Source organism: Pelobates fuscus, chromosome 6 (genome assembly GCF_036172605.1).
Source record: "Pelobates fuscus isolate aPelFus1 chromosome 6, aPelFus1.pri, whole genome shotgun sequence".
Taxonomy (NCBI): Eukaryota; Metazoa; Chordata; class Amphibia; order Anura; family Pelobatidae; genus Pelobates; species Pelobates fuscus.
Window position 1 is genome coordinate 187,874,445 of NC_086322.1, and position 26,033 is coordinate 187,900,477.

Genomic DNA, 26,033 nt, shown 5'->3' on the forward strand with positions numbered 1-26,033 from the left:
TAAGTTTTTTCCTTTCTCCACATACTGCTTAAAAATTTTTATAGTTTCATTCGTGGGATTATGTGTTAATTTCTGATAGGTTTTCGGATTCCTCAACCTATCAGAAATTAACACATAATCCCACGAATGAAACTATAAAAATTTTTAAGCAGTATGTGGAGAAAGGAAAAAACTTAGGAATCCTTACTGACAAAGAGGCCGACTATTTGTGGATAGATAACCCCAAAATACCGTTTTTTTATCTATTACCAAAAATTCATAAAGATATAACCAATCCCCCAGGAAGACCAATTATATCCGGTATAGATTCAATTTCCACTAGAATTTCCGAGTATATAGATACTATCCTCCAGCCAATTGTCATAAAAAATCCCACATACCTTAAGGATACCATTCACGTCCTACAAATATTAGAAAAAACAAAATGGATAGAAGGTTGCTATCAGAGACAATCTCTACAAGATTTCCTTCAACAGTAAGGTCTTGTGATTTTTATATTTTTTGTGCACTTTATCAATAAAGCACTTTTTACTACTATAACTTACCTGTGAGAGGACATCACCTTATTCATCACCTCCAGGCAGTATAAAGAAGGGAGTGGGAACCTAAATCCCACAACGCTGGAAGATTGAGCCTTACACTATAGGCTCCTGCTTTGTGAGTTTATTTCCACATACTTCCCTGATATTCATAGGAGATTTAGACAATATTGCACCATTATGTGTCTTTTTTTTGTTTCATCTCTAGGTTACTTTAAATCCATTTTAAACAAGAAGATACTCCACCTTATATTGTATGTATATTCTGTTTGTTGTGAGGGCGAAGGGTACTCACTAAAGGTGTATGAGAAATTCTTGGTTTATTTCAGCATATGTGTGTTCCACTGGTAATACTGTACTTCTTTTGATTTTTATATCAACATTTGTACATTGAAATTGTGAAATTTCTTATTGTTTTAGCTGCTATTATTTTTCATAGTACCTCAAGTACCATCTCTACTATTTTATTTAGACCGTATATTGACTATTACTCAGGTCTTGTATTTGCTCTCCATATGCGCTCTCTTTTTTGATCTTTTGTTCCTTAACAATACCTGTGACTTGAAAGAACCACGGGCATTGTTTTTGAAGCTGTTAATAATCTTTAAGTACACTTCAGGCACAGCAATGTTTGAAAAGCTGAACATTCATAAAGTCCGCTCATAGGTGGAAGTTAAAGCTGTAAACTCTGATCTCTGAATGTCCTAGATTACCATTTTAAATAAACGGTATAATTTTTATTTTCTAGAAGATTTAGAAACATTTGTTTGTCTGCTGTTGGGTGTGGGCTGTAAGCATTTCCATAAACTGATAGGGGAGGGACAATGGGTGGGTTGTTTTTTTGCTGTTTATAAATATGTAACTGTGATTGAAGAGGCTATTCCACTGTTGAAACGTACAGGAAAGGCCATGGCTTCTGCTGGAAAAGTAAGCAAGTGATTTATATAAAAAAAAATGTATTTACTGATGCATAGAAATGTGCAAGATGTATTATAAAGGAAACACACTTATTTTAAAATTAAGGGTAATTTCAGGGATAAATACGAGCTAAATGCACCAGGCCTCACAAAGTGTTAATGTGATTGTGCACATACTATACATGTCTGCAGGATATAACATGGGCAACATTTAGATAGCATTGGTGAGCCCTAAAAACTAAATTTGCAGTCACAGTCATTGCTGCTGTTCCCTTTAAATTATGTGGTAAAGCAGTAAGACAACTTTATTTTATTATTTTTAAATGCATTATGCAGAGCTGCATTAAGGTTAATTTCTCCAGTTTGATCTTGCAAGAATATTGGTTAATCGGTATCTAGTTTCACCGCTACTCTGTTGGAAAAATATCTATCTCCTACCCCACTGCCCCGACAACATACATTTTTTTTTAATGTGTGTAGGAATAGACAGGTGTTGTACTTATTCTTGTCAGTAACATAATGTTGGACAGATTTATACACCTGTGCAGAAATAAAAGCTGTTATTGTTCATTGTGTGGTTAAAGAGAAAGAATGTAAAAATGCTGATAGACACCTGATTAGCACAATTTCAACTATATATATATATATATATATATATATATATATATATAGTTGAAATTGTGCTAATCAGGTGTCTTTTATACCTGACACACACATATGTGTGTATCAGGTATATGTGTGTGTCAGGTATAAAATAATAAAGTTTAGTTTGACAAATAAACATAGATAGATCTAGAAAAATTAAATATAGTGATAATTTGCCTATGTAAATTTCGTTCCTTTATAACATGTTTATGAACTATCTTGATGTTCAAAATGTAAATACATGTATGAAAACAAATTTTCTCCTAAAATGTAATGAAAATTAAAACTGTTCAGTAAACAGCCACGTGTGTTTGCTCAATGGTGTTTCAGAATTATGGCGACACAGATCACCCAGAAGTAATGCTAGTAATTATGTTTTATACATACCGTACATCTGCTGTACTCCTCACCTCAGTAAACGCTTTAACAGCTTTTTACTGGGTCGCGGTGAAGAGAAATAGTCGCAAAGTGAAAAGACCAGTCCTCAAACCTGTATCTGGTTTTGTGACTTTGCTCATTTTTAATTTGACGCTAACAGAAGAATAAGATTTCCTCTTTCAAAAGAACATATGTTACTTAATATTTGTATGCTATATCATAACTTATTGGTGGTCCAACTGAAACCAGAGTAATTTAAAGGTAGCAAGATTGTTGGGATTCACGTGCACTCAGGTTATGCTTTTTTGCCATCATACCCACTGCTTAATCTCAGGGTGGAGAAGTTAAAGATAGTTTAAGGTTAATCAGGGACTTAGAATGGCATGGTTTGACACGAAACTTCAAATTAGCATACCTCCCAAGTGTCCCTATTTAGGAGGGATGCTCCCTATCTTGGGCACAAATCCCTCTGTTCCTCTTTTCTATCATAATTCTATTTCTAGAAGCTCCATAGTGTTGGTGTGACTGAGTGTATACCAGAGATTCACAGCAATAATATTCAGAGTAATGTGATTTTAGATGTCAATAAATGTGTTTAGAAATCAAGTTGTATAAATATGTATTTTTATGAAAAGTTTATTTCTCCCACAGTGTGTTACAAATGTGCGTGCATGCGTGCATGCTCTTTGAAACTGTAGAGGAAATTCCTCAAATATCTGATTCAGTTAACAGAGATTCCTACACGCACATGTTTTCTGCACGCTTTGATACATTATGGGAGAGATTTAGTAAAGTACGTAAGCTATTCTAAAAAGTGGTGTAAAGCTATAAAGGTGGAGTTGTCAACATTGTAATGTTTTTGTTGGTTCTAATGGTTTCCATAGTAACAGCCCCACTTTTAAAATGTTTCACTACATTTCAAAACATGACTCTCTGATAAATCTCCTGCTGGAAGTCTTATAATAGTATACGGACAGAGTCTGACAGAAACATACCTCCCAAATGTCTCTATTCAGGAGGGACAGTCCCTATGTTCAGTGTTAATCACTCTGTTCCTCTTTTCTATCCTAATCACTTATTTTCTTGGTGCTCCATATTATTGGTGTTTCTGAGTGTATACCTGAGCTCCACAGCAATAATATTCAGAGTAATGTGTTTTTAAACGCCCATAAATGTGTTTAGAAATTCAGTTGTGTAAATAAGATAAATTGTTCTATTACATTCTAAATTACTTTTTACTATCATAAATTGATATTAGTAAGTCAACTACAATTTTTCAGCCATCCCCCACTGATCACCCCTACTCATATTCCTAAAATTAAAGTGCCCCCTTTTTCCATGTGAAATGTTGGGATGGATAAGTTAGCTAAAAAGAAACTAGTGAAGGTAGCATTGTCAAGTCAAGCAAATCCACTAAAACAGGTTTATAATAGCATAATGCTAATATGTTACTATGTTTATATGTAGCCACAGAGTATACGTCCAAAATGTGTTCCGCTAAAATTAGGAAATAATACAATCTGCAGGTTAGGTTTTCCATGGCTTTTTGGAGGCAGAATTTGTTCACGATCCACTACATTTTTCAAGCAATTATTTTTCAGTTTGTGCTGCTATGCCCATAAATGATTAATTGCAGTTGAGCAGCCTGCCAAGAGCCTAAGCAAACTAAATATGTATTAAAAGTAGTCACTTTACAACTTGGTTCTGCCAATTGTAATGAAAAGTTGTTGTTGTTTTTTTTTCTCCCCACAGTGTGTTTACAAATGTGTGTGCACACTATTTGAAACTGTAGAGAAAGTAACACAAATGATTCACATTACAGAAATTCTTACATGCACATGTTTGTTGCATGTTTGGATGAATCATGAAGGAGATTTATCAAAATATCCTATCCTGGAAAGTGGTGTAAAGCTATGACGATGGAGTTGTCAATAATGGAATGGTTTTTGTTTGTTGCAATAGTTTCCATACTAAGAGACCCACTTTTAAATTTTTTAACTTCATTTCAGAACATGACACTTTGACAAATCTCCTGCTGTAAGTTTAATAATAGTATAATGGAGTCTTAGCTCCTAGAAACATACCTCCAAAGTGTCCCTATTCAGCAGGGACAGTCCCTATTTTCTATCCTAATGTCCCTCTACTAGCTCCATATTGTTGGTGTGTCTGAATGTATAATAGTGTTCTACAATAATAATACTCACATTAATGTGTATTATAACTACAACAAATGTGTAAATAAGATACATTGTACTTGTTTTAAATGATATTGTAGTTGCAGAAATTGCTATTAGTAAGTCACCTAAACTTTTTCAGAACAGTCTGTTCCTGACCACACCCCTAAAATTAAAGTGCCCCTCACTGTTCAATTGAAATGTTGGCAGGAAAAATTTAGAAATGCATGAAATCCAGATCCACGTTAACTGTGTGTATGCTAGTAGGGAGAGTAAAACAACTGTTGTTCATAGATACCCACACAGTGGTGATTTTTCACATGTCTAGCAATATAAATTCCATAGACCTGAAATATAGGCCCCAGTTTGGCAAATACGAGATGAGTAACACATAAAAGATGTGTTGCATCACTCAAACTTGTCTCTGCAAGCAACATCAGCACTAGAATTGTGTGCCACGAACATCATAAATGGGGTTTCTATGGCTAATCAGCTTTGCACAAGTTTCAAATTAACATGCACATGTCAAAATGGTGGTCTGCCAGATTGGATCACCACGTGATCTGTGGACCGGTAAGATACCATGGGGACTCCTTACACATGCAATGGTACTGTTGGCCAAAGTAATGTAAAGCAGTGGACTATGCAACTTTGGAAACCCTTTCTCTGGAGTGATGAATCTTTCAGTCTGATAGATTAATCTAGGTTTGGTGAATGCCAGGAGAACCCTAACTATTGGAATGCATAAAACCTACTATAAAGTTAGGTGGAGGAGGGTTAATGGTCTGGAGCTGTTTTTCAGGATCTAGGCTATGGCCTTTGTTTCTAGTGAAGGGTCATCTCAATGCTGCAGGATGCAGAGACATAATAGACAATTGGGTGCTTCTAACTTCATGGAAACAGCTTGAAGCCCGTTTTTTTGTTCCATCATGACTGTGATAACTCATTTACCCATGAAGGTAAGAAACTCTTGCCCCCACTAGTACTTAAATTAACTTAAGTTGTTATTGGGGTTCTTCCTTTCATAAGTAGCAAAACATTTTAGACTCTTTGTTTTCAAAACATTTTGGGCTCTTACAGTTGGAGGCTCTGGTCTACGTCGTTACTCAATACACAGAGGACACAATATTCAATATACAAAGGGCACAATATTCTGCAGGGATTGCCAGGGTCTGGACATGTGATGAGAAATACTATATGCTTGTTTTAATATATTTAATTTTGTACTTTATAGGTTATTAAATGCAGAGCAGCAGTGGCCTGGGGGCCTCACCAGCCACTTACCATCGAGGAGATTGAAGTTGCTCCACCAAAAGCACATGAAGTTCGTGTTAAGGTGAAGACTGAAGTATTGTTATAATTGCGTTCATTGTTGTAATAGTAATGGAGACAAAGTTAAAGGCAGTAATTATTGGAAGGCCAGACACTGAGTTAGGTGGTGTAGGTTAAAAAAACAAAACCTTTATTCATACTTTTAAATGCCTGGTCTTTCTATGCAGTGGCGTACCTACCACGGTCACTGCCTGTGTGTAGAATGGCCAAGCGGGCGGACAGGAATTGCTCACTGTCCGCCCGCGCAGTTCAGGCCGGGAACTGCGCTGGTGATCAGGTACAGGAATTGGACACATGGAGGGGCAAGAGGGAGGAAAGGGACACATGGACGGGCAAGAGGGAGGAAAGGGACACATGGAGGGGAAAGAGGGAGAGAGGGAAGAATTTGATACATGGATGGGAGGGGGTAGACAGGGTGGAATGGGATACATGGAGGGGAGGCGAGGGGGAGCGAGAGAGAAATGGGACACATGGAAGGGCTTGGAGGGGATGGGACAAATTGATGGGGTGTGGGGGAGGGTATGAGACACATGGAGGGGCTGGGGGGAAGGGTATGGGACATATGGAGGGACAGGGGGGAAGGGTATGGCACATATGTCCCATCTAGGCCCTTACGCTCTGCTATCTTCTGTCTGTACTCCCACCTCTGATGCTCGCCTTCAAGACTTCTTGAGGGCTGCACCATTCCTGTGGAACTCACTTCCCTCCTCCATTAGTTGCTTACCCAGCCTTAAAAAAATCATTAAAAACCCACTTCTTCATAAAAGCGTATCAATTAAACTGTCAATAGCTCCTGATTGATTCCTCTCTTGCAACTGTCATTAGTCTAATGCTATCCTTACCTTTTGTGTCCCTTTACCCCGCTCCCTCATTGTAAGCTCATTGAGCAGGGCCGTCAACCCCTCTGTTTCTGTGTGTCCAACTTGTCTGGTTACAACTACAAGTTTGTTCGTCCACCCACTGTAAAGCGCTACGTAATTATTGGCGCTATATAAATAATAATAATATGGATGGGCTAGGGAGGGAGGTGGGTATGGGATACATGGAAAGGCTGAGGGGGGAGGGAAGGAGACACATAGAGGGGCTTTAGGGGGGGAGGGAATGAGACACATGAAAGGGCTGGGGGAGAGGGAATGAGACACATGGAGGGGAGAGCCCAGGACAATTTTCGCACACAGGACCCTATGGTTTGTAGTTACACCTCTGTTTCTATGAATTGATGTTTGAAGGTGTTGCACTAAACTGTCCCGTTCCTAGATAAAACTGAGAGCCATTAAAAAAAAAAAATGTATTTCACAAGTAGACAACTTTCTTTTTTAAAGTGTGCCTGCAAAGGGGGTTAAAACAGAGTTAAAGGAAAAGACAACAGAAAAGCAATGTTGTAGGAGCATAAATAGACTCTACAACTTTTTTTGTGATTAAGAATGATTTTTCATAACTTCTTAAATCAAAACTCCAAGCACCATAACCACTACAGCCTACTGTAGAGGATATGGTACCAGAAGTGACCTGTGTCCTCCCAAGGAGAATCTGGTTAAGCTCCACCATTCTAATCAGTTTGACCTCTTTCTTAATGGGGGCAACAGGGCACTCCTGGCATCACCAACACTACAATAGACTGTAGTGGTTATGGTGGCAGGGCAGAGCATTCATTTAAATCTTTCTAATACTTACTTTGTAATTGTATTTATGCAGATTATTGCTACCGGGATCTGCCGTTCAGATGATCATTTTCTAAGTGGAGCAATAACTGAAGCGACTTATCCAGTGATTTTAGGTCATGAAGCTGCCGGGATAGTGGAAAGTGTAGGTGAAGGAGTAACCAATTTAAAACCAGGTAAGAAAATTCTCTAGACAAAATGCTATAGTCTTACTAATTGTGTGCCTCCACTGAGGGAGGTGTTTACTATGATTATGTAAAAATAAAAATAATTTAAATAAATAATTACTACTTTTTTGTTTAGCATTAATGACTAGATGGCAATTAGCTAGTTAATTTCCTTAGGAAATATATTCACACCTTATAACTAATTTACCACTTTAGTTGATCATGCTTTGAAGCACAGTATAGTATCCTTTTTTAACTTGTTGTTTTGTGCAAATTATATTTACCGTTTGCCTTTTTTTCACTATTTATCACGACTGATTAATTCTAAAGTTAGTACATGCTATGAAATCAAAATAACAAATGGCATATTAGTCCATACCTACCAAGAGTCCTTGATCCAGTAGTACTGTCCCAATGTCGGACTCCCATGCCCTGTCTCACGTTGGCTCCCTGGTATTCTGCAGCACTCTGTGTATGGTCTACTCTGAGTGGGATTGACCAGTGAGGCTGGCTGTCAGCCTAGTGTGCATTCACACTTGACTGACTGTCACACCTATTGTTTGGGTAGCTCTTCCCGCTTACGTAGATGACCATCCCTTTCGACATTGCCAGTGATGCAAATAGTTTCACTGGCACGTCCTCGTAGGCCTGACCATCCCTTCTCATGGTTTCATACCTCACAATGTTGTGAGCTATGTATTACATATGCAAATATACTTGTTCCCAAGATAAAATGTTGTGTTGTAGAACTGTTCACACCAGCAGCACAAAAATAATTTGAGTTGGTTTTTTATGTTGGTTTTTAATGTTCAATGCTAAATTCTTCCCATTTAACCCCTTAAGGACGGAGGACAGTTCAGGACCATCATCGGCATTTTTGCGTTGCCGACCGGTGACGGTCCTATGTACTTACCCGATCGCCGTCGTTCCCCCGGCGGCGATCGGCGGTGCTCCCGTTGTGGGGAGACTGCCTGCAGCCCAGACAGTCTCCTCATGGCGGTTTAGGACCCCTGTGGCCATGTGATCGCCCAACAGGGCGACCACATGGTCACAATAGGTGTCCATGTGTCTGCCTGCAGGGGGACTGTCTGTGCTGACAGGCAGTCTCCCTGCTAGTGTAAAATCATTAAAAAAATTAAAGTGAAAGTTAATAAAAAAAAATTATTATTATATATGTGTATATATATGATATATAGACATATATTATACCTATATAATATATGTCTAATATATCATATATATAATGTCATGCTAAGTGTATTTTTATATTAATATGTACATATATTAATATAAAAATCCACTTATAATTAAATTACACACGTATATATATAATATATATAATAACTATATATATTGTATATATATATTATTATTATGAAATACAAATAATAAGTAATTTAAATTAAATAAAAAAATGTAAAAATAATAATGAATTTAAAAAAAAAAATTATATATCTATATGAAATTTTATTCTAACTGTATTTTGATATTAATATATATCTATATTTATATCAAAATACACTTAGAATGAAATTGTATATATATATATATATCTATGTATATATAAATAAATAAAAAGAATACGAAATATATTTATGTCCATATACAAAATTACATAAATAATTATATAAATATATATGTAGACTTCAAATATATAAATATGCATATATATTTAAATTCTACGTGTGTATTTATGTAATATTTTTACATAATTAAGTAATTTTGAGGGACCTGCCTGCAAACCCAGGTCGAAAGTCGAGAGAATTTAATTTGCTAGCACTGTATTTTACCCTGTAACGTTCTACGACACCCTAAAACCTGTTCATGGGGGGTACTGTTTTACTCGGAGACTTCGCTGAACACAAATATTAGTGATTCAAAACAGTAAAACATATCACAGCGATGATATTGTCAGTGAAAGTGACTTTTTTTGCATTTTTCACACACAAACAGCACTTTTACTGATGATATAATTGTTGTGATACATTTTCCAGTTTTGAAATACTAATATTTGTGTTCAGCAAAGTCTCCTGAGTATAAAAGTACCCCCCATGTACAGGTTTTATAGCGTTTTTTGAAAGTTACAGGGTCAAATATATGGGTCAAATATTTTTACATTGAAAATTGCCAGGTTGGTTACGTTGCCTTTGAGAGCGTATGGTAGCCCAGGAATGAGAATTACCCCAATGATGGCATACCATTTGCAAAAGAAGACAACCCAAGGTATTGCAAATGGGGTATGTCCAGTCTTTTTTAGTAACCACTTAGTCACAAACACTGGCCAAAATTAGCGTTCAATTTAGTTTTTTACTTTTTTCACACACAAACAAATATGAACGCTAACTTTGGCCAGTGTTTGCGACTAAGTGGCTACTAAAAAAGTCTGGACATACCCCATATTGAATACCCTGGGTTATCTACTTTTACAAAATATGTACATGTGGGGTGTTATTTAGCGATTTATGACAGATAATAGTGTTACAATGTCACTATTGATACATTTTAAAAATGTATGTTTTGAAACCGCAATATCCTACTTGTACTTATAGCCCTATAACATGCAAAAAAATAGCAAAAAGCATGTAAACACTGGGTATTTTTAAACTCAGGACAAAATTTTGAATCTATTTAGCAGTTTTTTCCTTCGCTTTTGTAGATGAGTAAAAGATTTTTCACATAAAAGTCAAAAAACTTTTCAAGTATTTTTTTCAATTTTTCATCATATTTTTTCATTTTTTAAAAATTAAATTACATGAGATTATATAAATAATGGTATGTAAAGAAAGCCCCTTTTGTCCTGAAAAAAACAATATATAATTTGTATGGGAACAGTAAATGAGAGAGCGGAAAATTACAGCTAAACACAAACACCACAAAAGTGTAAAAAGATGCCTGGTCGCAAATGTACAACATCGCAAAAACAGTCCGGTCCTTAAGGGGTTAATGAGCATAGTGATTATTTATCTCTGGTGAAAATAGCATTTCCTCAATTTGAGCTCAAAGAAAAGTCCAAAGTACTATTCTAATGACTAAAAAGATAGTAGAAAATGTGTTTTCTTTACAGTAATGGTTACTAAATAGTACATATAGATCATCCAATCAGCCAATTAAACTCCTCGTATTACACACATTATAGTAATTAATGGAAAATGTTTGAAACAATGGTGCATACTTGGACAAAAGACTTTCTATTAAAGCTTAATACAGCATCACATCTAGTAATGTTACACTTGGAACCTCTAACTACAATCTGAATAAAACAAAGTGTTCTGGCAGAGAACCAAGTCCGACATTCACTCTCTTTCTATGGTTCATCAGGAGTATAGCTGCTATTGTAACTTGGTTCAGAAGCTCAAACAGTGTTGAGACTGATCCACTGAAATATAAATCAAAAAATAATTTGTGGGTTTTGTTCCTCAAATCAGGTGTCTAGTCCTGATTCCAAACTCTATACTGGTATTGACATCCCTGACAGAAACATACAACCTTCCTGATTCAAGAGGTTATACCTACTGAGAAATTAAAATTTCTTAGAAGAATTTATTAAGACATCATTTTCTAATTAAAAAAAACAAAAACAAACAAAAAAAACATACAAGGCTCTTTGTTGATCATTCAAATGCAAGAGGCCTTGTATCAATTCTCTACTCTATGCAGCAGTCCAAAATTAAAGGTAAATGTTAGATTTTTGTTTCTTTATAATAACTGCCGGTACACTCCTAAAATGAAATGTTTTTAACATGATAGTTGAAAGATGCTTGGACCTGGTGTAGTTGAATCATATCAGTCACACAACCTCCCTACTATGTATGAGGGGATGTGAGCAAAATAGCACATATTTCAATGTTTGGTGCATGTACACAAATAATTCACACATTTTGGAAGAAATCATTATTTATGTCCATTCTCCAGTAGGAACACCTTTTCAAGATCAATTTTTAGCCATGGCCATATTGAATGGTATAGGCAATATATGTCAACTGCTTAGAATATCCTTGAATCTGTACATTGGTGCATTGATGTTTTGCACAAACCTGGAGACGCACTCCTCAATCCACCCAACTGCTCCTTAATAAAATTTGGCACATACACAACATGGAAACATCGATTGTACAAATTCAAGATACAGTCACCCAAAACATGAAGGCTTGAGAACCATGGTTAGACAAATTTAAAAAACTTTTAAGGAAACCTGAAGATATATATATATATATATATATATATATATATATCATATATGCTTTTTAATTGGAAACAAATAACAAGTTGAAGTAAAAATATTTAAAGCTAAAAAAAAAATCAATATCCTAAATGGAGAAAAGAAAGTCTATGTAAATAACTAAATATATACAAATAAAAAAAAAACATGAAAGGAGAATGTAATGTAACACAACCACAGATCTTTAAAAAGGTGTATGTACTAATATATCTATCACTTACTTTATAAAGTATAAAAGTGCATTCATTAACAATAACCTAACAACTCAAAATACTTGCTTTGTCCATCAGGATATTATATTTTAGTTTGACGGTTGAGATATAGATCTTGCACAGGCTTAGTGCCAGTAAAGTGGAGAATATTTTATGTATCAAGGACAGCATGGTGCTCAATCTTACTTGGACTCAATCCCATGCCTTTCAAAACGTTCACCTTTAGTGGCCTTGATAACTGTCCAATGAACATGACTGCTTTCTGCAAATATGGATCATCAGATAAACTATAGCTGGGTAAATGATTTATTTCAATTTTGTCCCAGCATAGAAAGGCAAACTTAAACTTTATGCTTCAGTTTTTGTAGCCTGTATGATTCCTCATATGACGCTTTATTGTTGGCAGCAAGTGTTATCATCGTTAGATGACATTGGAAGATTATAATCTACAGTGAGAGATGATATTTTACAAGTATGCTGGCTTTGTGTTAAATTTGTGTTAAGGACATAGAAACATACCTTACCTTTTGTGTCACATTACCCTACTCCCTCTAGCATGTAAGCTCAGTGAGCAGGGCCCTCAGTCCCTCTGTTCCTGTGCGTCAAACTTGTCTTGTTACATATACGTGTCTGTTAGTCCACCCATTGTACAGCATTACGGAACTTGTTGGCGCTTTAAAAATAATAATAATAATAATGTGACTGCAGAAAAGAACCATTCGGCCCATCTAGTCTGCCATCTAGTCTGCCCAATTTTCTAAATACTTTCATTATTCCCTGGCATATGTTGTGACATATTTATAGAGTGGTAGAAAAATCTTCTATTTTATTTTAGCTAGCCAGATTAGTGAGAAGTAGGAGTGGTTATACATCAAAACGTAACCTGAGTGTAGGTCAGACAAAAGTCCTTAGAAATCTAGTAAAGAATACCAGTATTGTCTTCAAAAAGTCCAATATAGGAGGAACAGTGGTGGTCCTTAATTCAGTGGGCTATCATAAAGAGGCTATGCACCATTTAAGTGATCGACAAACCTATATTGAGTTAAAGAGAAATCCACTAAAGTTGTTTAGTGTTAGACTTTATTTTAGATGCACCTGTAGAATTCAATCAAATGTTCACTGGTAAACTAACACTGACATAAGCATTGGAGAAACATGGAAGAAACATTTGCTCCATCTTATACCATTTTTATATATGTGCAACATTGTCCTAGGGAGTGGAACCCCTTCAGGGGATGTATTGCATTTTTCAAACACTTATTTTTGACTTGCTATTCCTATGTACAGGTTCTAACACAGATTTGGATACATTTTCTGGATATGTAGGTGACAATTATGTGAGCTTAACATTCACATATAATAATGAATTTAATAGTAGTGATTACATTTATTTGATGTCTCATCCAACATTTGCCTTAGAGGTGATACTACTGTGACGGAACGCTTGCACTCCGACTGAGTACCTCCGCCAATCGATGCTCCTAGTGCTCGCCGAGGACTCCAAGCACTCCAACCGACACCATCAGCACTGCAGACCCCACTTCCAGCGATACAGCTGCGCCGGGGTCTAGCCGTCTCCACCCACCCTGGATCCACGACCAGGATCCAGCTCCCAGTGGGTGAACCTCTCCTAAATCCAGAGAGCGTAGCAAGAACAAATCAAGCTATTGCAAGAGCTTACTCTGGGGAGTAAGTGATTATAACATTCCCCAGAGTGTAGGTATCCCTTCCCCCAAACATGAGCCAAAGATTTTAATGACCACACACTGGCTTTTATGCAAGTCCCCATGCAAGGGGAAATCCCACAGGGTGGGACACAGTACAACCAATCCTTTACAGGCAAACCGTAAAAAACACTCAGCACAAGCATACAATCCCTCCCCTCTGCCTGTGATATAATTACTGAACACAATGGGTTAATGTAATTTATCACAGGCAGGAAAAATACACTTTATGCAACATATTAATAACTTCCTAAATATACATGCCACAAGCATAACAATCAGCACACTTTAATTATAAACATAGTGAAAATTCAGCAAATTCCATCCAGGGGTAAAAAGCTAGCTGGAGGTCCCTTTATGACCGACCGCAAGCACATTTTCATGCCCAAAACAGTTCCATAGATTTGGGCTGTGTAGTCGGCCTATTTCAGGCTGAAAAAATGACTAAGTCCCATTCGAACGAGCGGTCGAATCTTCGAACGGGACTTAGTCTCTGCGGCTGCAAAATGACTGTGGGAGAAAGTAAGGCTCAGCGGTGTTCGCGGAACTGTGTAGCCGATTTCAGTTCCATGGATTAGGCTACACATACCGCTGACCGCATTGAATGAACCAAGATGGCCGCCGCCACATGTTCGTTTGCACGAACTGCGGCCACCCAGCGCTCGGCAATTAACCTGCAGTAACCTCACAGCCTGGGAGGTAAATTGCCTGCACACTTCTACTTCTGGGTGGTCCGCCTGTGTGGTACTTGGTTCAGTAAGCCCCATTTACTGAACCAAGTGGAAAATAGCCAGGAACAAAATATTTAACTAAGTCTGGGGACACTGGGGACACCGTCTTAAAGGGGCATTGTCACACAATATGTCCCCAGATGGTTCTTAAAGGGCCAGCATGGTCCAATACAAGGCCATAAGCCACAATGCAGTTCTTAAAGGGCCAGCAGCAGCACAATATAAATCAATTAGCCCAAATAATGTTTTTAAAGGGCCAAATCTCCCAGGGACCATAATCACATGGAAAGAGGCTGGCAAGCAGTCCTCTCCAGGCACAAGTGGCGAGGTTAATTTTGCCACAACTACTATTTATCAAAAAACATCAGATGTAAAAACACAATTTGATACCTTTTTGGTAACCCTCGTTTCCCTTGACGAAAGGTACATATGTGGGTCAATTATTGTGAATGATGTGTATCTGTTAATCTCACTATCAATTTTGGGCACTTTAACAGTATATGAAGAAAATATCAAGAGATAGGGGCTACACAGATTGGATAATAAATAGAACCTTTAAAACACAAGAGGATAACAGTTGGAGATCTTAATTATGTGAAACATGTATTAGAACTTAAGTTAATTAGTTTTAGAAGTCAAGTGGTTTGGAGTCTCATACCAACAAACATACTAAACCCATTATGAGTACCCCATATAGTATTTACTTCTGCAAAAACTGGAAATTTCCTCAAAGGAATTTGCTTGGCCGGACTGGCCTAAGCCAATTCATTTAATCATAATAAAACACATTTTCTAATTTAGCAGTACTTGCAGTCTGGTGATTATTTCTTCTTTACTTTCCCCACCATCATACTAAGGAATATATTGTTAGTAAATGTTGGAATACATAGATCAGGAAAATAGAAAATGTATCAATACTTACCATAATTTGTTTTTCCTGGTCGTAGTCCACGGCAGCAAGTTTTATACACTCTTTTATATGTAAAAAGTTCTCAGTTGAGTGGGAGAAGATGACCTTCTAGTAACTGCTGCCACGAATTACAACCAGGAAAAGAAAATTATGGTATTGTTAAAGTTTCCATTTTTTTTTTTTTTTATTTACTGTTTATTTTTCTCTCTCTGTTTTGTTCTCACAGGAGACAAAGTCATTCCGCTCTTTGTTCCACAATGTGGAGAATGCAGATGTTGTAAAGATCCAAAGACCAACCTATGTTATAAAAATGAGTTAGTGACTTTATTGAAACTTTTACAAATATAAAGATTTAATTAAGACTGGATGTGTTGCTCATTTTGAACCCATTGGCAATTAAAATGCAATGATTACATTAACTATAATCCAAATTTAGCAAAACAAATTATTGATTAAGACTGATAATTGTCTAATTGAAGCCCTACTAAACTAATCTTAGTTGGTAATTAAGGGATCAAATGACTTAAATTAGCCTAAAGATAAATCAAAATGTTTCAGGTCAGTAATGAAGTTCTAAACAAATCATAATTCACCACAATTGTCCCCGTAGAAATAATAGTATTTTACATAAAAAACAGCAAAAAACATATGTGAGGAAGGCTGAACTTGATGGACGCAAGTCTCTTTTCAGCTATGTAACTATGTAACATGAGGATTGTCGCTGGGGGCTCACTTAGGGGTTAAACTGTTCAAGAATGGTTAAATCCCTTAATGTAAGAGTGTTCCCAGGGGCCTTTTTGCACCATAACAACTTAATTGCCTTTAAGGTGAGTTAACCGAACTGAATCTTAGGTGACTGATGTCTCCAGTTCAGCTATTTTTAACTTACTTTTGAAATTCACTTTAGTAAATAATCCTTTATGTGATTTTAATGTTCTTATTTTATTTATAGTATTTTTATTATATCATCAATATTATTATCTTTATAACTAAAAATCCAAATTCAAGACATCTCTAATAACAGGGCAATTAACACAATTGATTAGAACTAAATGCATAAATCTAATAAATATACATGAACTTGTGCCATGCTACTTAGCTTTGTTTCTCCTAACCATTTCACAAAAATCCAAATTACTACCAAGAGCATCACCAGCACTTATTTATTAACCTTGGAATGTAGGTCAGGGAGAACCTGGGAGCTATAAAGTGTAGTTTAGTGGTGTAAGATATGTGTAACCTGGTTGGATACATCTATCTCCCCTTGTCCCTTATATTCTCCTCTATTAAAGTTATGTATTGCACTTAATGTGCTAATAACAATCATGTAAAATTATAATGTGTACTTAGGTGTACTTTAGAGGTACTAGCTTTGAGTAACTATTATATGACATAAACATAGTGAAAAATGGAATGCCAATCGTAATTTTCTTAAAACATTATTTTTTTTCAACAGTATTGGAAAATACAAAGGAACGATGTTGGACAACACCAGCAGATTTACTTGCAAGGGAAAGATCATTTATAACTTCATATCCACCAGCACATTCACTGAATACACTGTGTTGGATGAAATAGCTGTGGCTAAGATTGATGATAGGGCTCCTTTGGATAAAGTTTGCTTAATAGGCTGTGGATTTACAACCGGTTATGGTTCTGCTGTGAGAGTGGCTAAGGTAGGTAATACATTGGCAAATTTTTTAAATGAAAGAAAAAATGTAAAAATGAAATAGAAAGTTATAAAGAAGTTATAAAGAAAATGAAAATTGACCTATTTCACAACTATTTTTTTTATTTTATTTTATTATTTTAAACTTGACTGTGTGTGTATGTGTGTGTGTGTATATGTGTGTATATATATATATATATATATATATATATATATATATATATATATATATATATATATATATATATATATAAAAAAAATGAATTTTTGATAAAAAAATTATTGTCATTCTAGTGAACACATTTGTTTTAGTAATCATATTTGTGTCAATTTTACAGTAAGGAATTGTCACTTTTTTTTCAAATTCTCTGTTTTTAATAGGCAATAGTGATACATTATATAAGTTATAAATGTTTATACAAAACAGAAGTTTCAGCAGATTCAGAGTAATCAGAAAACATTAAATATCAGCATACCTAATTTTTGTAATGAGAACAAGATAAGGACTTACAAGCGGTGGCATTCTATAGGACTGGGATATACCCTTACAGTGTGGCATGGATTCAGAGTCGGGGAAACCCGTGCTGCTCTACCGTGGGTGTTCACACTGTGGGTAAAGGCATCATCTCTTGTTAGGGAATGTTAGGTGGTATAATTATAGTAACTTAAAGTATGTGGGCAGGGCAGGCCCCCCAACTAAATGCCAAAATAGCTGAATTGGGAAAAAAATATCATGCTAGAGGGAGTGGGGTATAGTTATTAATTATTTTTTATTTTTTTACATTTCATTACTGTATATTGTTAATTCTGAAGAATGTAGATGTGGGAATATTCCAGTCTTAAAGTATTCCTAATGTGAAATAATGACTGAAATACAATCTGGGTAATTTCAAAATGTCTGCTTTCTTTTAACATGTATTTCTTGATTGATTACAAGATTTGCATGTATCCATTTCTCTTTCCATAGGTTGAACCTGGTTCTACCTGTGCTGTGTTTGGCTTGGGAGGTGTTGGTCTTTCAGTGGTCATTGGATGTAAAGTAGCTGGAGCAGCCAAAATTATAGCAGTGGACATAAACAGTGACAAGTTTGCAAAAGCAAAAGAACTTGGAGCCACCCACTTTGTCAACCCAAAGGACCACAAGAAACCAATTGATGAGGTTCTAGCAGAGATGTCTAATGGTGGAGTGGACTTTGTCTTTGAGGTCATTGGAAATACTGCAGTAATGGTAAGTTACAATAAACAACTCGGTAAACTATTATGATTGGTATTGTATAAACATGTTGAAAATATTTAAAAAAAATTGTACATTAGTTTATATCAGAATAAGTTGCAAACTCCAGTTTAAAATAAGGAAATAACATTAAAATTATAAATAACTATGCAGGGTAAATACCAAAAGTTTCTAATATGTCTGCAGTTTAATTACTTTTTTAATTTTAAATTTTTTTATTATAGAAATATGACCTATTTAGAAGTCCAATTTGTGGAATCTAGAAAGACTTGCCATAAGGTTAATGCACAAGAGGCAAAATTATAAAGAGGCTAAAAAAATATTATATATGTTCAAATCTAATCAATTTGAATATGAAAGTTAGTACTTGGTTGAACAGAGAGCTATTTGAAAATTTGCTTATTGTGAAGACCAATATTTTCTAGGAAACTCCATCTTTTCCTTAACAATAGGAGTCTTGAGACATTTCCCCATCTTGTGTTCACAACTGTACACCTATTAGTGTACCTCTGTGGTCTGTGGCTGCAGACTATATACTATTGCTTGTTGCATTCTGCCTTACACAGGACACATTTCAAGGGAGAAACTGCTGAGATCTGTGCTGACACAGACATAGATCTTGGTTCCCTTGCTGTTAGGTCACCATGGATGATATTCTCCTGCCACTTAAAAAATTGAACATGCGCATGACCCTTATTACCACATAACATACATTACAGAGGACCCCAGAGCCCTTTGTTTCACAACTCTCTTATCTCTCTCTAGGTGTTAGAATCTTTATCTCCTATACACTCTTTTATCTGTCTCACTCCCAGTGTTATACACCACTATAACAATACAGCATTGTGTCTTGTATAATCTATTTTCTACACCACGTATTACACATCCTCAAGTTTATCAATCACCTATGTTTCACACACATCAATATCTTCCTGTGTTCCAACCTCAATGGGTAACCCAGATCTCCAAGTCACCCGTTGTCATCCTCCTCTTGTCTGTCAGCCTTCATTCTGAATATTGTCAGACAGCCTTCTAACATCTAAGACAGCCATATTCCTTACCACTCACAATTGCATTTGTCTCCAAGTGATTAGCAATGCCCGCCACACCACAATCCATATGCTTCACCTTTTGAACAGCCATTTAGCATTTACATGTTTACATCTAAATTTAAACTTTATCTTGAATATTCTCTTTTACAACGTCTAGCCATTTTAAGATTGTACTTATGGGGATATTTACTATGCATGGATATGTAGGTACATTATAATAAGATACACATTCACATTTTTCACTACAATCAATGGCAATGGGAAATCAATGGGAAACCCAGCCATAAAGGTACTTTTCATTTAGAAATTTTGATATTTCTCATATTTTTCCTCCTGAATAACATTTATTTAAAAAAAAAATTCTATCCTTTCTTAGGCTTCTGCTCTTAAAAGTGCTTTCTTTGGATCTGGAACTTCAGTTATTGTTGGTTTGGCTCCTTCATCAGATATGCTTTCGATAGACCCAATGTTGCTTCTTACAGGCCGCACAATGTGCGGAGCTGTGTTTGGAGGTAATGGTTAAGAAATATCACTGCAAATGTATAATATTGTTCCACTCTCATTCTGTTCATTTGTGTATAAGTAATTATGAGAATGTGAAACAAATGTTAGAGGAGTTTTATACTACAAATCCTTACAGGAATGTTAGAGAACAAAATGAACTTGGAATAGGAATTGAGCAAACTACAACATCTCTTTGGATCAAGTGAAGTAATATTACTTGGGTTCTATTGGAAGTCTAGATTTAGTTGTAGCACTAGCAACCAGAGGGCAAAAAGTGAAAAAAAGCCTATGGTGGTCAATATGATCCCCACATGACTATAAGGGAGGTTTACTCCAGCCATGCTGCAGGTGAGGGTATGTTTACTAAATAGTTAGCGGCTAGTGACCACTTACTGTAATATACAAACTAGTGACTGAGTCGCTATTGCTGTGCATTCACTAATAAAATACAGGGAGCACCACAGTCCCCTCTAGATCCATGAGCAGCGGGTGGGTGCTCTACTAAAAAAACAAAACTAAATCCTAATGTGTAGGTCATCCTAGTGTCCCACACAACCCCTTTCACATGAGCAGTGGATAGGGGCTTATATATATATATATATATATATATATAATGAATGCAACATAGTGCCTCCTTAGTCCTAACCCATAGGCATTGGGTGAGGGCTCTATTAAATAATAGAGACGTAGCTCCCCAGCCCTACCATGGACAGTTGGTGAGGGCTATGTTACATTTATTAAGGGGGGTGAACATGCTGTTGTCCACACTGCTAACAACAAAAGGGGGTGGACAAGCTACTGTCCACCCACGGCCTTCGCATGGGGGGTATTAATGACAATAAGGAAGGTGGAAGGTTGTCCACCACTTCCCTATATTAGGGCCCCTAAAAAACCCTGAATAGCTATTGGTCTTCTAACCCATATCTACTACTCATATTAAAAGAAATCTGCCTACACCCTCACCCTAACAAAAATTTGTTGAAGGCATTAAATAAATGTAATACCTGTTAAAAAAAATGTTTTATATACTTATCATAAGACATCTTTTTTTCCTCCATTAAAGGATCACTATAGGGTCAGGAACACAAACCTGACCCTATAGTGCTAAACCCACCATCTAGTCCCCCTGGGCCCCTCATGCCTCCCTAAATATAGCAACATCTTACTGTATTCAAGCCAGAAACTGTAACTCTGCATGCTGTTTGCCCAAAAAAACAAGCAGTCTGCTGACATCATCAGAAGTGGTAGCCTGATCCGATCACAGTGCTTCCCCATAGGATTGGCTGAGACTGACAAAGAGGCAGATCAGGGGCAGAGCCAGCATGATTCAAACACAGCCCTGGCCAATCAGCATCTCCTTATAGAGATGAATTGAATCAATGAATATCTGAGGAAAGTTCAGTGTTTGCATGCAGAGGGAGGAGATACTGAATGTTTGGATGCATTTTAGGCGGCCATGACCCAGGAAGGATCTCTAACAGCTATCCTAGGAGTGGCCAGTGAAGTTATCACTAGGCTGTAATGTAAACACTGCATTTTCTCTGAAAAGACAGTGTTTACAGCAAAAAGCCTGAAGGTAATGATTCTACACCAGAACAAATGCAATAAACTGTAGTTGTTCTGGTGACTATAGTGTCCCTTTAATTACCGTTGCTACTATAAAAATTAAATCTACCCAATTTATTCATTACATTTATTCTGCATAAAAAATGTATTTATGTTCACTCATGGAGGGCTCTATGCAGAATTAGCTTGCAAAATTAGAAAGCATTTATAAGAGCTTTCCCATAATATAAAAGCTCAATCAGAGTGCTTTGGTTGGCCTGTAAGCCAATCAACCATAGCACTCTGATACGCAAGTGTCACTTTTCTCAAAACTTGTGTGGGAGTATGGAGTATGGAATATGGAGTTGATCACCTTTATCTACAGTTTTGCTCAATTCAATTAATATCATTAAATGCTTATCGGAAACTGATAATAATCGGCTCAAATATTGAAACCGATACCAATACTTTACGTTGAAAATATCGAATGAGATGATTGATTACCATTCATCATGCACATTTTGCTCAATAAGTGGCCTAATCAGACTTGACAACTAAAGATTGTTGATAAATGCAATAAATGGAAATATTCCCACACAAGAATTGAGACAAGAGAGCAGAGCCATCCACAGGCTATGATGGATCAGTTTTTTTTTTTATGATTCTCTGTTTTGTTTTTGCCACGTTTTTATCATCTGTTATTTTTATACTTAAACTTTGATATCATCTTTCATCTTTATAAGATGATTTTTTTTTTCATAGGTTTGATATTAATATGGATCCTTGTATTATCATTAGTGTAAAGGGGCTTGGTGAGTCTAGGAGAGTCGCTACAATGTTGGAGGTGTGGTGACTATGTTCATCCCTTCTATATTAATCAATCATCACTAGCCCGATCCCTTTATTTAATTCATAGCCCCCACACACTGCTCACTAAGGCCCCCATTTACATAATTAAGTCACTACCATTTAATGGGTGGGGGTTGGGGGGACACTAGGTCCCCTTGTGCATTATATGATGCCCTCATTCTTGGGCTGTCCTAAAGTGGCTGCCTGTCAGCATGAGGTGACCTTAACACACAGAATAGGGTAACAGCTAGTAAGTAGGATTTAACAGAAAGAGAGAGATAGATAACTTACACCAGATCTTAGAGTGGCTGGGCTCAACGTTTGCCCAAGATAGATGACAATACAGCATAAGATTACCATAGCCAAGGTCAAGAATTCCAGAAATTCTCAAACGAAATAACAAGCCGGGGTCAGGTAATAACAGAACTGCAGTATAGTCAAAACTAAACCGGGTCAGTAACAGGAACACTAATAAACTCAGAACGCACTTTCGGATAACAGAAGCCACGACAGGGCGATTACCCCAAGGAAGAGGGAAGTATATATAGGGAAAGCCATAATGATATTGGACAGCATCATCAGCTGCCACCAAGGGATGCCTAATGAGAAGGAAGCCTAATGTGTCCCACTAATATGACCCAAATATGGCAATTAACTATTAATAATCTATTAATCTAAAAATTATAAAAAGTGGGGTTCCCAATAATTTAGGAGAGGCCCAGAGACTGATGATTCCACTTTCTCCACCCCAAGGGCTGCTGAAGGACTTTAAAGGGAGGGAAGGGAGCCAGAAGATGTTCAATCTTCTGGACAATGTAAGGGTTAACTCCATATAAGGGTTAGAGAGAGAGAATCAGCTCTCACAGATAGGTGATTAGCTCACAGACTTCAGTGTGTGTGTCTATGTATATATATGTGTATGTATGTATGTATGTATATATATATGTGTATGTATGTGTGTGTGTGTGTGTGTGTGTGTGTGTATATAATGTATTATTATTTTTTTTTAAAGGCTATTTTCACAATGTCATACTTTGTCAGAACTTAAGCTAGGAAAAATTATCCCCTGGCTGAACTCTGTCATACTCATAAGCAGGCCTGCAACAGATCACCTTTAAATTGACTAACAAGTGTAACTAATTTCAACAGCAGCTGAAGGCCCGGTGAAGCACTTCAGGCTGTAGAAGCCGCAAGCTGTGATTTTTGCCATTCATTAGCTGAGAGTAGCGGACCACTCTCAGGCAATGACTGACATTCTGTACAACAAAAGTTGCTCAGAATCAACATTAGATGATGACATTCTAATGACAGTGCCAAGGTGGAGTTACATCTCCTGCAGCAGAGGTGTTCAACTCTGTATGTGCAGTGTTTCATGGCAAAATACTTCACATACAGACTCCAGGCACCATGGTCACTACATATCACTGAAGTGGTCATGGTGGTTAAGGTAACTCTTTAAATACATATATGCAACTATCTGTATAACTTATTACAGGTTTTAAGAGTAAGGATCAAGTTCCAAAACTGGTGGAAGATTTTTTGGCAAACAAGTTTGAACTGGATGGGTTGATCACTCACAAACTGAAACTTGATGAGATCAATGAAGGATTTGAATTACTGCGATCAGGCAAAAGGTAAATTCTATTTTAGATAGAATTATGTTGTTTATGATCTTCATAATCACAATATTATAAATACATGGTGCTGTATGATGGTTTAACTATATAATTAATTGTGAGAAGATAGATGAGCAAGACGTGTTGAGGACTCTAATTAAACATAGGATTTAATTACTCATAAGTTAAGTTAAATGTGCAGATTATCCAAATTTGGAATTGATTGGTATGTATATTGCTAATATATTCTTTAAACATTATGTGACATGTCTAACTAAACGACGTCTATGCCCATGTGAGACAAGGATGGAATTGCTGTATTTTTAAAACTATATCACTGAACACCAGGGGAATGTCTAGTAGTGAAACATAGAAACATAGAATGTGACGACAGATAAGAACCATTCGGCCCATCTAGTCTGCCCAATATTTAAAAATACTTTTAATTAGTCCCTGGCCTTATCTTAAGTCTAGGATATTTTTAATTTATTTTTTTGACAACACAAGAACTGTTGACCAAAAAAAAAGAACTTACTCAAAAAAAAAAGGGTAAAGATATCTAGTACGTGAAAGTTAATAACGTTCTTATCTTCCGGCGTTCTGTTATTTATATGGAAGATTTAATTTATTATGATAAATATGCTTTTAATAATACTACTATCCTCCATACAACTGAATAACATCATTCCTCCTTAATTCCTGCCATTACTCTCTCCAAGGAAGTGATCTAGAAAACACTTGGGCTTTACAAAGCACATATAATTGAATTTTGAACTGGTGAGGTTCAGTCTCATCAGCAGCAAACCACTTAAATGTATCACTGTGTAGTTAATATGAGCAATAACTATGAAGTCCAACTTCATTGTATCAATTTCGTTTTATCCTTTATCGAAATACATGTATAACTGAACTTGTTATGGGTGGATTTATTATACTGACTTTCAGCCAGTGTAAACATTTGATTGTTATTTTTATTTTATGGTTTCCTATTTTTTCTTGTCTATTTTACAATTCTAACAATATTTTTGTTTGTTTTCAGCATACGGAGTGTTATAATGATGGGCTAGTAAGCTTACCAGCAAGTTATCAAGATAAACATCACAGAGTAAACCTTTTCCAGAAATTTCGATGAAAAGGATAAAAATCTTTAACGATCATTTAGCCAAAACATGCTTTTAAATGCAATTTATATACAAATAATATATATAATCACCATACTTAAAAGTAAATAGCAGTAGAATATTGAGATGTTTCTCTCTCTCTGGCTTTCCCTTTCCCTCTATTTCTGAGACCTCTCAGCCACAAATGGCTTTTGGTGAAGATATATGATCTTACTTATCAAGGCAAAATAGGTGCTATTTTGACACAAAGTGTATTCAGACATGTTGTGGTTGTATATTTAAAGTGTAGTGTTACCTTTCACGTTCATGGTTTGTGCACTTGCACCAATTTCTTATCCATAAAATCCAATAAAACAAGAAGAAGATACAAATCACGGTCAAAGGCCAGCTGTTATAATAGAGCATCCTGACATTACTTAATCAATTGTGTCATTAATCCATATCATTCCAATCTTCTGAAAGAATAACATATCAGTAAATTAATTAAATGTCTATTATAGCACTCAGGGAAGAAAAAAAACGTCAGAACCGTTATTTCTGAAGAAAATCTCCGGGGAGCCATGGCTATAATAAGACCGTCCCTCCCTCCTGGACGAATTAAGGTTTATTAAACAATTAGTTCAATTTTAGGGCTTGGTATAAATTCTTTGCAGATCCAATAAAATGATTGTCTGTTTCCCATGATGAAGAAGATAAGGCCTGCTTAGAGTGAAATATATTAATAACATATTTTACTATCACTGTTCTTTGGGATCAAATAAAATTAATCAGCGCATAACCAAGTCCCATGGAAAGAAGACTAATTAGGGTGCACCGAGCACTATTGTTCATTCT

General features: G+C 36.2%; 2 protein-coding genes across 2 annotated transcripts in view; both read left to right on the forward strand.

The window, feature by feature from the left end:
• LOC134614612 (alcohol dehydrogenase 1-like) overlaps positions 1-26,033 on the forward strand; it is a 200,387-nt gene that overhangs the window by 153,334 nt on the left and 21,020 nt on the right. The window lies entirely within an intron of this gene.
• Positions 1,403-25,272, forward strand: LOC134614608 (alcohol dehydrogenase 1-like). Its single transcript, XM_063458585.1, has 9 exons — positions 1,403-1,466; positions 5,888-5,989; positions 7,681-7,822; positions 15,836-15,923; positions 17,066-17,285; positions 18,246-18,506; positions 19,941-20,076; positions 23,958-24,096; positions 25,118-25,272. The coding sequence occupies exons 1-9, from the start codon at positions 1,449-1,451 to the stop codon at positions 25,143-25,145; spliced, it is 1,134 nt and encodes a 377-aa protein (XP_063314655.1). The 5' UTR covers positions 1,403-1,448; the 3' UTR covers positions 25,146-25,272.